Source organism: Sylvia atricapilla, chromosome 3 (assembly GCF_009819655.1).
Source record: "Sylvia atricapilla isolate bSylAtr1 chromosome 3, bSylAtr1.pri, whole genome shotgun sequence".
Classification (NCBI taxonomy): domain Eukaryota; kingdom Metazoa; phylum Chordata; class Aves; order Passeriformes; family Sylviidae; genus Sylvia; species Sylvia atricapilla.
Window position 1 is genome coordinate 113221973 of NC_089142.1, and position 15494 is coordinate 113237466.

The 15494-nt window shown below is 41.8% G+C and overlaps 1 protein-coding gene across 2 annotated transcripts in view; it reads right to left on the reverse strand.

Moving 5' to 3' along the window:
* Positions 1-15494, reverse strand: part of TTBK1 (tau tubulin kinase 1) — an 88985-nt gene that overhangs the window by 51312 nt on the left and 22179 nt on the right. For both annotated transcript variants that reach the window (XM_066316731.1, XM_066316732.1), the window contains exons 3-5: positions 13764-13911; positions 3265-3338; positions 288-428 (exon numbers count right to left, since the gene is read on the reverse strand). In XM_066316731.1, coding sequence (XP_066172828.1) covers positions 288-428; positions 3265-3338; positions 13764-13911 — 363 coding nt within the window. The remainder of the gene's footprint in view (positions 1-287; positions 429-3264; positions 3339-13763; positions 13912-15494) is intronic.

A 15494-nucleotide genomic window follows, 5' to 3' on the forward strand; every position in this document is an offset into this window, starting at 1 on the left:
TAGACTACTTCATCATGGGACCTTGACTGGTGCAAGTATAACTGACAGCTACCAACCCCACCATGTAACAGCCTCTGCCAATAAGAACTGGTTTGCTATGCACTTAAAGGAAGGACAATAACCATATTACTATTCTGTGCCTATAGAAAACAGCCAACATGTCAGACAGTGGGAGTGTACAAGGAAGCCTAAATGTATCTGCTGAGACCTGCCAATACACGGACAGTCTTTACTGACTCAAGCAGAACAGACATAAAACCAAAAGGAAAATTTCCAAAACAACATACAGGCTTGATGTCACGATGCAGGAATCCCACAGAGTGAATGGCTTCTATTGATTCCAGAATCTGTTTGCCCAATCGCAGTGTTGTGCTCAGTGTGAAAGTCCCTCTAGGCTGACTCCTCCTGAGATCTGCAAGATTTCGGCCCTGAAATAGGCAATTAAACACTTAAACCATGACAGCAAAGCAGAGCCTTTCACAGCTGTGAGTTCTAACTTGCAACCCCTAAAAAGCAGACATGCTACTCAGAGAAAAGCTCACCTCATCTCTGCTTTATTTCTTGTATAAGATCTTCCAGTAGTTAATTCTAGCTTTTAAGTGATGCACTTGCTGATAAGAAGATACCAGATTGTTGTCTTGGGAAGTCAGCTGGTCAATATTCATGCATTAGGCACAGCATAGATAGCCTTGGACTGTAGACACCAGCACTTCCTTACTGTTAAACCCAGACCATGCAGAAGCTGATTTAAGAACAGCCTCTGACTGTTCTCTGAGCCTTCTAAAGATTGAAGCAGTACAAATTTGATAAGCAGGTCACGATGCTGCAGTTTCATCAGAAACTTCCTAGCACACATTGTCTGGTTCAAGTTCAAGCCAGCATTGTTGGGCAATACTACAGTGGAGAAAGCTGTCTATCAGGAGAATCATACTCAAAATCAGGAGAGGAGGACTTTTCCACTGACTTAATACTTATCAGAACAAATTGCTAATTTACCTCCAGTTAATAAAATTTCTCAGGAAAAACAAAAGGGTTACCAGTTACGCACAAAAATAAATTTAGGAGAGAAAAAGGAAAAAAGGACAGACTAAATGCAAGAAAAATCCCAGTGTTCTTAGATGTCTGCCATCTCAGCTTTGTCTATACCTCTTTATGGTTGTAAAGAGAAGCTACTAAAATGATTGTATTCCACAGCAAAGTGCTCTTCTAGCCCACAGAACTAATGCATTTACCAACGCACTAAAAACATTAGGAACAAGAGCCTGCTGTTTCAGAGAACATTCACAAAGAACAAAAACCATAGGGACATGCTGTTCATTACTATGCTTTAGAATCTCTTGATTCTGCTTCTGTAAAGGCATACATAGAAGACATCTGATTCTGCTTCTGTAAAGGCATACATAGAAGACATCTAGCATCTACAGAAGACATATGCTTATAATACAAGTCCACGTGAATTCAAGGAAAATTCCCAACAGCAAATATATAAAAGAGAGTTGAGGCGAAAACAGAGATTACTCTCCAAATGCCATCTCTTCATCCACTCATTTCCAGTTCTTAAGTTATTTACAGACATTAAAGTGTCAGCTGGCTCGTGTAGCATATGACAAGTCTCTCAAATGATTTTGAGCCATGTTTCACTTCAGGCTCTGGACTCTTGAAGAATCATTCCTGATACTGGCCAGCTCAGAGATACAGCCAAGCCACAGCAGTCCATCCAGGTTTGCTCTACTTAACATGACCAAAACCAAACTAAAACACCTCTCTAGTGCTTATCCTCTTGAATTTCTGTGACACTTAACTAGAGACAGCACAGCTTTGCCACTGCTGTTCTGAAACATCCAAGTTACTGAATTGACAGCAGATCTTGGTTTCCACTGTAAAGCTGTTCCCTGAACACCAGCTGTCTTATCCAGTGGTAACATGGAAAGGAAGGCTAGCTGTTTTTAGGGCTGCACACTGAAATGTGCTGTAATGGTGCTACTGCTACCAGGACATAAGATGAGCATTATTTTCCTAAAAAACACCATCAGGCTGATTATGGAACAGCGCAGATGCGTTGTTCAACATGAGTTGCAAAGCTTGGGAATGGAGCCTCAGTCCTGCTGATTGAACAGAAAGGGAGAACTGCAGTACACAACAGTCAGATGGACATGTGATAAACCATGTCTCAGCAGGTCTTGAAGTCAAAGGAGAATTTTAGCCTGAAGAGACATGGTGCAGAACTAGCTAACGCCTTTTGCATCAACATCTTCATCTGCAAATAATGAAATTATTTTTAGCTGTGCCTACTCTACGACCTCAAGAACAAACTAGAAAGGAAGAGAACCTTTCAAACTAGAAATGAAGAGAAACTTCTTTCCAAGATGAAGGCCCTTTTATCAGGCTTGGTAAGGACGGGATTGGGAGGGTAGAAGCCTTGTTCTTCCATGAGCTCCAGGCTAGCCCTTTCACAGATCACATTCATACTCACACTGCAGCAGCAGTAGCCAGGGTTGTTTAGAGAGCTAAAGGATTTTTTCTGTCCATAATAGCAGTTGGGATGCCAATGGTACATAAAAGGCAAACCCAAGCACCTAGAGTTTACTGGTTTTATACAACTGTCTTGCAAAGCAGAACTACAAAAGACTCAGAAGTTTATTTCAAAGAAGTACTGGGATCTGCTGGTACCTGTTTTACTTCACCTACTGTCTAGCAGTGTAGTCACCATGTGGTAGCTACCCAGGTATTTGCCCTTATTGACTTGATATCAGCAGTGCTCAAGCAGGAGTGAACACTTCCAAAGCAGAAGCTAAGTTACTGCTGAGCTTGGGAGAGACAGTAGAGCCAGAGAACAGGGCCTTTCACAGAGAAACTGTGCTGCTGCTGTGACACCACTGCTCTCACTCTGAGCTCTGATACAAGACATATTTTGAATGCTGCATCACAGCTCAGCAGGAGGTAATTCAAAGAGCTGCCACTGCTGCTCAGTGCTGTGGGGTTGCTCCTGTGGGCATTCTGAATTGAGAGCTTTCCCCAGAAAATTAACAGAAAGACTTCTTAAAACAGAAAAGCAGAGCTATGAAATATTTTAGCACATATTGATGACTGGAGCCATCCCAAGGGATGTCAGAACAACACCAGCCCCTTTCACTGTCTTCCTTTCCACTCTCTGTGCATAACCAAGTCTTTATACCAGTGCTTGGCTTTATCCTCTCAATATAAATCCTTCCCAGTGATGCCATCTCTATTGGACAGATAGGGAAAGCAAAGAACAGAACTCACCTGAAGCTGCATGACTACATAATTAAACTTTTCATTTCTTCCACAGCCAATAAATCTGCAAACATGATCCTTTCCTGAAAAGAAACAGAAATTAACAGAATAGAGCACAAGATAACCCTGTGATCATGATGTTTAGAGAAATGGTTTCTGATTGAGGGCCGGTACCCACAAAGTGATATCAGGTAAGGAATTTTGCATAACAAACCAAGCTCAGCTCATTACACCAACTTTACTCAGTACAAGCTAATCTGTACACATTACCATCACACTTACCTACTAGCACTGCTTACCCTAAACCAGCTAATCTAATGCTACCTCAACACAAACTAATCCTGACTTTAATAGTCAGAGACCCATGGAAAAGAAAGATATTTATGGACATACTCCATTGAAACATTAAAGCAACTGCATAATAACAGAAGAAAAAAAATTCAGGGCCATTCAGTGTCAAGTTCTGGCATGACATTAGTACAAACTACAACTATTCAGACAAAAATCAAACTAACTCAGCCACTCCACAGTACTCAGCTGGTCCTCAGCAAGGGAACAGAGGCTGTGGTTTCAGACCGTGAACTGTAATGGATTTATGATGGTTTGCTCTCTGTATTCTTGGAAGGGGAAGGATGAGGCATTGATTCCACTAATAGCAGACTGCTGATACAGAATAAAGGTTGATGCACAGCACAAGGGTGAACTCTTGGTTCCTGGTGGGGTTTCTAAGCAGGGAAGAGTGTGAGTATCACTGCACAACTTTGCCCTATGTTTCTTGGTAGCACTTGAGCAATGGTGATTTGAATTAGTTTTTAAACCAAAGCTTGTTGTTTGATAATTCCCAGTTTTAAAGAAAAAAAGGGAAGAACATGAACACATAGAGTAATGAGTAACTGCACTGCCTGTAGCATCCTCAGGGCCCTGCTATTGCTGTCACTGTGTGGACCACAGGCCTGGGGCATCAGAATCCACAGCAAGACATGACAACAGGGACGTGCAGGGCAGCAGGAGAAAAAGGAGCAGCTTTCTCACTGGAGAACCAGAGCTCTGACCAGAGCAGTGCACACAACTGTGAATATGGAGCTCCATCCCAGGATCCTCAGTAAGAGCATCAAGAGCCCACCCTTTAGGGCCCAGCAGCATCCCACACCAGAACAACCCCTCTGATTTTGAATGCATTTCTAATTTTTTTAAAAAAATCAGTTGCCTCTATAATACTATTGGTTTTTGGATCACAATGTTTTACAGAAAGACAAAGCACAATAGTTTTTATTATTTTTGAGAGATGTTTGCTTGTTCAGGATGACAATGCCTTTCTGCTTACTATAATTTTACAAAATGATGAATGGACTGACAGTTCTTGATGACCTGCATCCCCAAACTGACTTGATTTTATACTGAATCCTCCTTTCCAGTCTAAATCAGACTTGTTCGGCTTGGGAATTTAGGCTCTGCCATGCACTGTTTTGCAACACAAGCAACACCAGGAAAATAGAAGGGAGGTAAAGGAGAACTGTGCCCATTTCTGCATGAAACAAAAAAAAATCTAACAGGGTGTAGAAAAGGCAGGCCACATTTAGAAGTGGTGCATGTACAGCCAGCCAGTTATACAGGTGTGATAAATGCCTGCAGCACCAAATCCTCAAGGTTCTGGAGGCTCCCACTTACTTGTCACCTAAAGGAGGCACTAGATTACAAGCGTTTGCTCGCTTGAAACAGTTAATGCCATCTGAAGTAGCAGATGGAGGCTGACAGGCAGGTGTGACTTTGAGATCTTTGTAGCTCAGTCCTGAGGCTGATCAGAATTATAAAGCACACAAGAACAATCATGCTAACAACCTCCTGTGCAGACAGGAGAATGGCACTGTCATTCCATCCATGAACTTCCCTTTAAGGCAGCAGGAAATAGCCCTCTGTTCTCATGCCCTCCTCAAGCATGGAGATCATAGCAGAGAGCAGCAAAGCATACTTTAACCCAGGAAAGAAAGAAGGGGGGGAATGTTTTTTTTTTTTCCAAGGCATATTTGGTACGGAAGCCTCACAACCATTTTACTGCACTAACCATGAGATGACACTTGCTCCTTTGTTAGGCTGCTCAGCTCAACAGTCACCCAGATATTCCAGAGGGTCACATGTTTTACCATAGAAAATATGCTCTGCATCTGCATTTGTTACTAAAACAAAGAAAAGAATGGGGCAATAGACTACAAAGAGTTTTGGCCACTTAGTTAACTAACATTGGAGGAATACATCAGCCCAATGTTCACAAGCACTGACTTGAGAAAAGTTTCAGTGTTCTATTTTGTTCACGGGAATTTAGTTAAGGCAAAATTTCAATGTTCAGCCATAGAAAATTATTCTTTCTACTGTAGTCTTTTAACTACAATGAATATAATAACGTCCCATATAATACATGGTAAGAAATAATTCAGTCACTGATATGGTCTTCATCATTCTTGTTCTGAAGAAACTTAAAAATTACAGCCAATAATTATGTTCTCATGTATAAGAACCCCTTCATGACCTTGTAGAGATATGATTGATGTCCCCATTTGAATACTTTAAAAGTTTCATTACATGAAAAACTTTCATTACACAGCCCCTCAAAGAACCTAAATTATGATCCTTTTTTGAGTCTATTTTTTCACACGGCTCAATTTCAAACTGGTGGACACCAATATTCATTCCAATCTTCTACTCATTTAAGTTATTAAATATCCCTAATGCATTTTCAATGCAGTAATGAAACTAATCAAATAAATGCTAAGGAGGAAATATACGACATTAGTGTTGCAACTTGTAGTTGTTTTCTTGTAAGAGACTCCATATTTCCTGTGTTTTCATCCATGCTTTCACCAGAAAAATCAGTAACCACTCTTCTCCACAAAGTTAAAAACTTTAATCTTTTAATTTTATGCTAAAATTCTGTGATTCATCTTCATAAAGCAGCTGCCTCATTCCAATCAGTTCACCCAAAACACTGAAGTAACTTCTGCTGCACAAATTATCATAAATCTCATAGCAATTGTTAGTCTTATTACTGTTACCTTACTAATTCTTGCATTTTCTCCTGCGCAAGATTAACACTGATACAACATCAGGAGTTCAGCAGTACCCACCAGGATGGTGTCAAGGAAAGGAAAATGTAACATTAAGGAAAAGTGCCAGAGAATCTGGTTTGTTCAGCCTTTAGGAAGGCAACAGAAGGGAAACTATCTGCTGTTCCAAGCCACCTAATGCAAGAGTGCCAACAAGATGGAGCCTGACTTTCCTCCAAGCTTGTCCTGGTTTTCAGCTCGGCTGGGAGTTCATTTTTACTCCTAGTAGCTGTTACAGCTCCTATATCCCTGGAGTCTCTAACCCAGCTCCTGAGTGGCAAAATTACCAGAAGTCCCATCTGGGAGAAGGGCCCATGAAGGCCAAGGAGTATTTAAGGTCAACTACATGGCAAGCATGTCCTCACCTTAACTCCTCTTGAAGTTTCTATCAGCTGAACATTGCTGGAACCTAGCAGTTGATAGCAGGGTGTGTCCTTTTCTGTATCGTTTCTGTCCTTCTCTTTCTTCTTCCAATTCCCTCTTCTTGAGTAACTTAAAATCAAATGGGCTTAGAGTTGTGAAGTTGAGTGGACTAAGTCAGTGCTTTGAGGAGCACTTTGTGTTGACTGAATGCTGCTGCTTTTGCTTTCGCCAAAGCCCTCCAATTTTCTAAAGCTGCCAGTAAAGTCTATTTTGTTGTTTTGACCTCTTGAGAAGATCTTGTTCATATTTCTCCTGCGTGTCTAACTCAAGAGTGCATGAACAACCATAAGCCCAGTTAAAAGCTTCATTGAGAGAGTTTTTTGGGGCCTTGCAGGAGCACAGCTGGAACAGCTGACCTGAATGGGCCAAAGGGATACTGCTTACCATGGGATGTCGTGTCCATAAAGACTGGGGCCAATTCACCAGGAGCCACAGACCACTGCTTGGGAACGTGCTGGGCATCGCTCATACTTCTTGGGTTTTATTCTCCCCTTTTGTTTTCTTATCTCCCTTTTCATTACTACTTTATTGCTCTTACTTCTATTAATAAACTGTTCTCATCTCAGCCCATGGGTTTTATATTTTTCCTCCCCAGCCCATGGGGCCAGGGGTGCTGTGTGGTACTTAGTGCCAGCCAGGGTTAACCATGACAGAGGCACACAGAGAGGCACTGAGCATGAGCTGCAACATGGGAAGCTCCTATTAGGTGTGATTTCTTTATTCCTCCATGAGGATGGTAAAACCCAGGAATAGGAGCCCAGAGAAGCTGTGGGATCTCGATCTCTCCAGGTTATTCAAAACTTCACTGATAAAAGTCCAGAGCAACCAGATCTGTTGTTGCATGAGGTTGTACTAGAGATCTCCAGAAATCCCCCCGAGAGCCTAAATTTTCTTCTGGATCTCTGTCACACACTGGGAAAAGCCCAAGTGCTCAGGTCACTGAGCATAACATAACTTGCTCAAGCACTCAGCACTGCTGGGGTCTCTGTGATATGCACAGCTATAGACATGTAGCTGTATAATTGCTCTTACTGGAGCAATTGCAAATACTGGAGCAATTTGGAAAGCTGCAGTTTTTTCTCAGTACTCTACATTATAGTGGACATTTTACAGCTATCTTCTTCTTTATTTGCCTGTCAGGTTTATCAGCTTATCACAGGTTTTGCATTGTGGGGATACTGAATTCACTCCTGTACAAATATAGTAAAGGAATGGAGGATTCATCAGGACTAGATAATGAAATGAGAGTTATTTTCATAATCTTCTAACATGACTTGGAAATGCTGCCTTTAGCTTGCCAGAGCTGGCTCACACAGACTTCTTTCCTCTGCAGTTACCAAGTTTCATCTCTGGCCAGACATACCAGCTGACTTCAGAGACTTGTCAATTCAGCTGGACAAAGGAGTTTGGAACATGAAAGAAGACAAATTCTGTGCTGGAAGTAAGACTTAAATACCTTACTCAACAGTAATCAGCTAGGATTTAACTAACCAGGTTAAGCTTGCTAGCGCTTCTGCAATAAATCAATGAACTAATGGACATATAACTCAAAAGGCTGGTCATTGCCACTTAATCAAACAGTTAAAGGTTTGGAGAGGCTCAAGTTACAGCAAAATCAGTGAATCTGCCACCCTCTGATGGCCTAAAAGCCTGAAAAGAGCAATTTACTCTCCTTTTTAGTCTTTGCAGATAGCTTGTATTACATCCACACAGCAAAATATGGCAGAACCATATAATCTGTGTCTACAAAAGTAACAGAAACTGAATCACAGAGAGTTAAGCCACCATTTTAAATACAAAAAACTCACACGCATTAAGAACAAAAACCCCTACGACTGGCAAGTAAGAACACCAAGGTTCCTTTTCTTCCATTATTTTGCTAGGAAACTCTTATCTAACCCCTGGCAATAAAGAGGGAACAAGCAGTACAGACTTGCTTTACTATCTGCTGTAACAAAATCAGGTACTCAAACTACACTGCCTGTGACCAGCCTGCATCTTGCACAACTACTCAACATGCAGAAGATCTCAGCACTGCAGAATAATATTAATCAGGGTCCTACACAATGAAACCGGTAACACTGAAAAGAAGGCATTTACAAAGAAAATAAAACACTAAAGAGAGCTTAGCAGTATCTGGCAGCCGGGTGAGATCAAAAGCAAATGCTTAGGGCCTTGCAGCCTCACGTCAGGGCAACACTGCCACTGCAGATGAACAGAAAACAGTGCTCAGCAACAGAATAATCTGGCCATTTTAAATTACAATCTGCTAGGCTGCTCCAAAGAGAATCCCAGCATAGGAGACTGAATGTTATGGCCACATCCATATTTAGAGAGGCTATGGACCAGAAGACATACAAAATGCACTCCTTGTGAGAGATCCTTGTGCAGTGCTCTGGTCTCACAGGTCCCCAGGGGGCTCCCAGAGACACCTACAAAGACGTGGGTAAGGACAGGGAGAATACTCTTGAATTCAAAGCATTAACTTCTAAGTCTCATACAGCCCCAGCTGAGCATCTAGAGAGAACACAATTCCTGGTTTGGCACCTCTCCATGCAGTAGCCCTCTGGATTTCATCAGGGATACTGGCTTACAATTTCTGCAGTTAAGGTTGCTGTTAGAAAGGCAGACTGACAGGGATGGCCCAAGCCAAGCATTTCAAAAGGTATGCCAGAGCTGCTCTCACAGAGATGTGGCATTTTGATTAACCTCAAAGATCTCATAGACAGGAAACTGAGTCTGGGCAGTACTGATACCCCTTTACACCTGAATATTGCTCCACAGCAAATCCAGCATCGGGGAAAAAAATCACAGACAGCAGGCTGCTGTCCATTTGTATTTCAAAGCGTTAGCAACACACTGAAGAGATGGAAAAACATCTGCTCATCCAGATGTGATAGTACTCTCCCTTCCATATGTTCAATGATAGGAAACCATCACATTTTTTCTCCTCATGATTCAAAAAAAACCAAGAGAGTCAGACTGCTGGTTTATAAAAGCACTGAGGTTTTAAAGAAAGCCCCCATACTGTCTTAAATCATCACAACTACCACGTGTCAGTGTTCCCAGAGCGGCTTTGGGTCATGTAAGGTTTTCTTTGAGCAAACAAACCATGACATTCTATTTCAGGAGCTCACCAAGTAGTCCCCAAATCCTAAATGAGAGTCCAAACCAACAAATGCATCCTCAAACAGGAGGGCAGATCAGAACTAACCCAAAGCAAAATCCCCTGAATCCATGAAGTTTATAGTGTAAAATCCCCAAGCCATATCTGCTGGAGATGTACAGGCATAAGCAACTGCTGGTACTGATCTGCAGGTACTGCACTGCTCACGGATGGAGACATTGCTTAAGAGGCTGAAACACAGAAAACCCAGCCAAAGCCTTTCTTGCTCTCTGTATAAGTAAGTTATTCACTCAGCCACAGAGATCTTATTTCCATTTACTTTTTAATGTATGTGATCCAAGGGCTTGTCTACACAGCAAAACAATGGCAGGTACAATTAAACCAGCAACCTCCTCTGCCGGAGACAATCTGTAGGAAGTGTTCTGCCAGTGCAGCTTAGGCTTGGTTTCAAACTACTTGACTGCAAAGTATAAAATCCCAATACATTAAAAATGTGTGCAAATGGTACAATCACACACACCTCACTTGAAGATAGTTTTACACTAGTGACAAAGGTAATAAAATGAGGGCTTGGCACAAAAATAGTGTTCTGACAGAGAAGCTGTATTCATGCACAAGTTCACTGTGCAGATGTGTCCAAAATATCCCTGAAACAGTTTCTGAATTTGTGATTGGTAAGACTTGCAACCCTAGTAGTGTAATTCTAGGAGTAACAAGGCAATGTAAGGCAAACTGTGTCTCATGAGGATTAAAATAAAAAGCTCTTTTCTGGTATTCTGATTAGAATTGGCCAGATAGAGTGGCACCAGACAATGTCCTGAGCCCTGCAGGTCCAGCCTGAACAAGGAAATATTCTACAGCAACTTCGTGGGACCAGAAGGCATTTGATTTTAACTAATAATCTATGGAAGGCAAGAAAAAGACAAATGTTGCAAAAAACGTCTTAGATAAAGGTGCAACAACAGGACAACTGAGAGCTTCAGCTCATCACCTTATGGTGCAAGAAAATCTATAAGCTGACTTCTCAATTGTATTTCATCCAAAGCATAAAAGGGCACCACTGATGGTATTTCACAGACTCAAGAAGACAGTGAACAGATTTGGAAGTTTGGTCAGAAGACAATTTACAATCCCCGCATGTAACAATGCAAGTTAGAAAGAATTTTGCCTTTGGAAAACATATCAATATCTAAACAGGTGCAGAAAACACACTATACATCTAGAAAATTCAAATCAAGTATGAGCAGAACAAAATGACTCTACAGAACAGGTGAGAGATACTGACGTGGCAGGGATCTCACACAGACAAGCTCAGGTATATCAGAACCATTTGTGCTGGAAGGGACCTCTTGAGATCATCCGGTCCGTGCCCCTGTTCAAGCAGACAACTAGAGCAGATTGTCCATGGTCACATCCATCTGGGTCTCCAGTATCTCCAACCACCTCTCTGGATAACCTGTTCCAGCACATGACCACTCTCACTGCAGAAAACTATACATGGTGATCATTACAAGGTGCAGACTCTCTAGAAGAGTCATTGCCTGGTTGGTTCCCCAGCTGTCCTGTGTGGATTGCTAGTGCAGGAAGGACATTGTTTAGGACCTACCTACAGCTGTGTTCCCCATGTGGCTATTCCACAAACCGCCCCAGAAAGCCTAACCCTTGGCAATAGCCTCAAGTCTACAACCTGTAACTACTCTACTCAAAGGTCAGGCTCTACCCAAACCAGGTCTGCAGGATGGGCCAATGGCCAACCAATCCTAAACTCTGCCAAACCATAGCAACTTGCAAGATTCTGATCACAAGCTCTGAAAAGAGCAGTAGTTTATTCACTATTTCTTTAATGTTGGTGTGACATCTAAATAGAAAACAAAGCTGCACTGTTTAAGAGGGTCTGCAATTTTCAGTTCTACCAGAAAAATACAGAGGAATTTTAGACAACATTGCTTTTCATCTAAATCCATGAACTGACTGTATCACCTATGGTAATACCAAAAACTTACTCCACCCACCAACTGTTGGAAAAAGGCAGCATCTCCCTTTCTGAAATGTTTCTCACCTCTTTGCAACACTCACAGTGACAACATACACAATAAGTGATTCCCCATGCTCTCAACCCAATTTCTTATTTTAACTTTATCATTTATTTCAGTAAAGCATTTGGGGATTAACCTTCGACCAAAAAAAGCTAAATTCCTCACAGAACAGCTTGATTTGTAAAAACACGGCTGAAGTAATTTGTCATTCTTACATGGAGGATAGCTGATACAGCCAATTCTTCTGTCTGTCCCTTCCCTGAGTATTTATGAACTGCTTTGCCAAGGGTTTTTTCATTGTTCCATACACCACCACTCCCTCTCACCAGTTACCAGCATCATCCTGTACACAAATGTGGGTCTTCTCAAACATTTAGTATTCTCAACAATCTTCCAGAAATAAACACAAGTATTAGTCAACACCTTGCATGTTTTCTAATACTAGTCCTAGTTTAGTGACTTCAGGTCAGTCTTTTCAAGCAGTCCTTGCCCTGGATGCAGCACCTATTGGCACTGGCCAGCATGACAGCATTGTCTCATGGTAGTCTGAAATCCATCGTTCTACACAGTCATACCCTCACTCAATTCAGAGCACTTTCAAGAGTACAACAAACCAACCATACAAAAAAACCCTCAAATCACAGCCTTGCTTGCCCTCATTGCAGTGTGCTCAGACCTCAAATATCCGCTCTGCTGTTCTCTGGAAGCTTGAGTGTCTAGGCCTTTCACAGATCAACAAGAGTCCTCATGGTGACCTGGGCTGATTTCTCCTTTACACAGTTCAGCTGCATCTATTACAATCCACAGTATGCAAAACAGGCCTTATCAGTCCTCCTCCTGGGAGAGCTGAAATGTGGAAAACTATTTGACTTTCAAAAATAATTCACTGGCTTTTACCTAGAGGCAATCTGTCACAAACATTGAGCGACTCGTTTCACAAGTCTCACCCTTGAATTCAATCATCTCTCTGGATATTTGGTACAAAGGCAAAGGGATAGTTCATTGGGCCACAACATGATCTCTGAAGCACGAGCCCTGCTGATAAGGATCCTACTCACTGCTTCAGCAGGTGTTTCCTCAGTGCAAGTGGGAATCCTGCAGAAAGGAACATCCCTTCAAATGTATATTATGCAAGCATATAAACTGTACCTGGCAAAAGCTGCCTTTGCCTTAAAAAGGAAATTCATGCACAATGCCCTTCAGCCAACAGCAGTTCTCAGTTCCTCAAAGGCAGATTTAGAAATTCCTTGTTCACATCCCTCCATAACAGTCTTTTTAGCAGAAGCCCCACTCTTTCAGCCAGGAACAACTGAATCAAGACAGCTTCCTTGCGCCCTCATTAAGGACAGGCATATCACTTCAAGCTTTGCCTTCAGGACAGTAAGCTACATGAAAAATTAGCTAACAGTCAGTTTGCCTACACTTCCTGTTGTCCACTTTTTGCACTCCTCTACTAGTCAACCATTTTGGAGACTCTGCCATGCTTCAGTGCTCCAGGTGCTCTGGGAGGCAACCTCACTTCTTAGACGCTGCACCCTCTATTCCTTATTTTCTAATCAGTATCACTAGATTGCATAAACCAGTGGACCAACGGTTCAGTCTAGGTCTCCTCATGGTCCTTATATCCTGGCAGATAAAGTAGTCCCCACTGTTGGATCTCACTTGAGTTGCAGAATGTAACAACCTTCTGAGCTGGATGACTTAATGTGACTTCACATTTAGATGGAAGCTGAAGAGAAAACTCTAAAAACCATTTGCAATTTTGCATTCTAATTGTTACATGCACAGTGACTTGCAGCAATTCCAAAGAGCTTTTTGCCTTACCTTGCAGCTTTTTCAGGACAGCCACTTCCATCTTAAGAACTTGCTTGGGCTGCTGAGCTGATTCCACCTTCAAAGCTACATTCTCACGGGTCAGCAAATCCATCGCCTCATAGATCTCCCCAAAGCCACCTCCACCAATCTTCTTCAGCTGGAAAAGCACAAAGAGGTTTGGTACAATGTGCCCAAGAGGGAACATAAAGCTGGCTCTCACAAATCCAGGTCCTCGAGTGCATAGGGAGAACAAGCTCAGCTCCCAATCTGTGCTCTCCTGAATCCCTTCACTGCACAGCTTGGCAAAAGTCCAACTACCCACTTGACTGTGCTATGTATAAATTCTTTGCTCTAACAACAAAGAACAAACCTAGCAAGCAATGACAAGTGATACTCTTAAAAGCAAATGATAATGCCTACTGCCTCCATGATGTTCTTGCCAAAATTCAAGGAAAGACCCATCAAGGAGATAGCAGAATCACTGTCCAGACCATGGTAGATGCAAATTGTCATCCCCCCAACAAATACATCTCTGCAGCAAAACAGAACCAAGGTAGTTACATATATCTTTAAAGAAATAAGTTAAATCAAGTTTACGTCTCATTCAAAGGATTTTAAAAACAGAACAAAACATCCACTGGAATATTTTACAAGATGCTTTACCTGTTCTGGTAGTGAGGTTACATCAGTGTCACATTTCAAAGAACTGCCAACAGCATTACCTCAAAACAGTTGTGTACAAGCCACCAGTACAGCTCCAGTTTCTTTCTCAGTCTCTTTTTCTCTTTAGTTTGAAACCAAACAAAATTATGCATTTTGTGTCTCTGAGCAAAATGAAAAGACTATTTCACAACAGGAATCCACAACTTCAGTTGACAAACTCAAAGCTAAAGATGTCTAAGTTTCAGCATATTTGATATGTACCTTCTAGAGATAGATTGTCTGCCTGTTCTAGAGCAGCCTCTCCTTCAGAGAGCAAGTCAGGATCCTCTGCCTTTCCTAGAAGGTGATTCCTTGATCCTCCTCTTGCTGAGACTTTACAGCATATGTGCATATAGTTATATATAACCATGTATAATACAGACTCCTCATGCGCTGCAAGTCAATATCCATGCCAGGAAAATGATTTTATATTTGTTTCTCTTAGGTATATTTAAAGCCTACTGTGCAGCCCAGGAGGAAATTCAGGTTTACAGCAGAGACAGATCAGGGCTCCTTTGATCTGCTTAGCACTTCTTCATTGAACCAAGCTGCCGCCCTTCCCTTCAGCATTTCATGCTTCCTCTGTTAACAACTGTCCTGGAAGTCCTGAGTGCCACTTCTTTCCAACAGCAGCAGTAATACTTAGAGAGGAAAAGAAGTTACAGTCAGATAGATAGTAAAACACAAATCTTACACAATGCTTAACGAGGTTTAGATGATATTTTAGTGTCTTCTATACCACAGAAGACCTGTTCTGTGCATCCGTCGAGTCTGTTGCACAAAAGGCCCTGCCTACCAAGGGTGACACAAATTTTTTTTCCTCCCAAAGATGACACAAATAACTTGCTTTTCTGGCTCCCAGGTCAAGGAAAACAATTCCACATTAAGAAGGAACTGTTTTCCATATTAACAGCTTGACAGCCAGCCTTGGCTCTGAAACTATTACTTGATAACCCTTCCAAAGTCGCTGTCCAAAGCAACTTCGACATTTTTCCTCATGACCTTCACAGGGCTAAACAGGCATATTCACACAGTAAA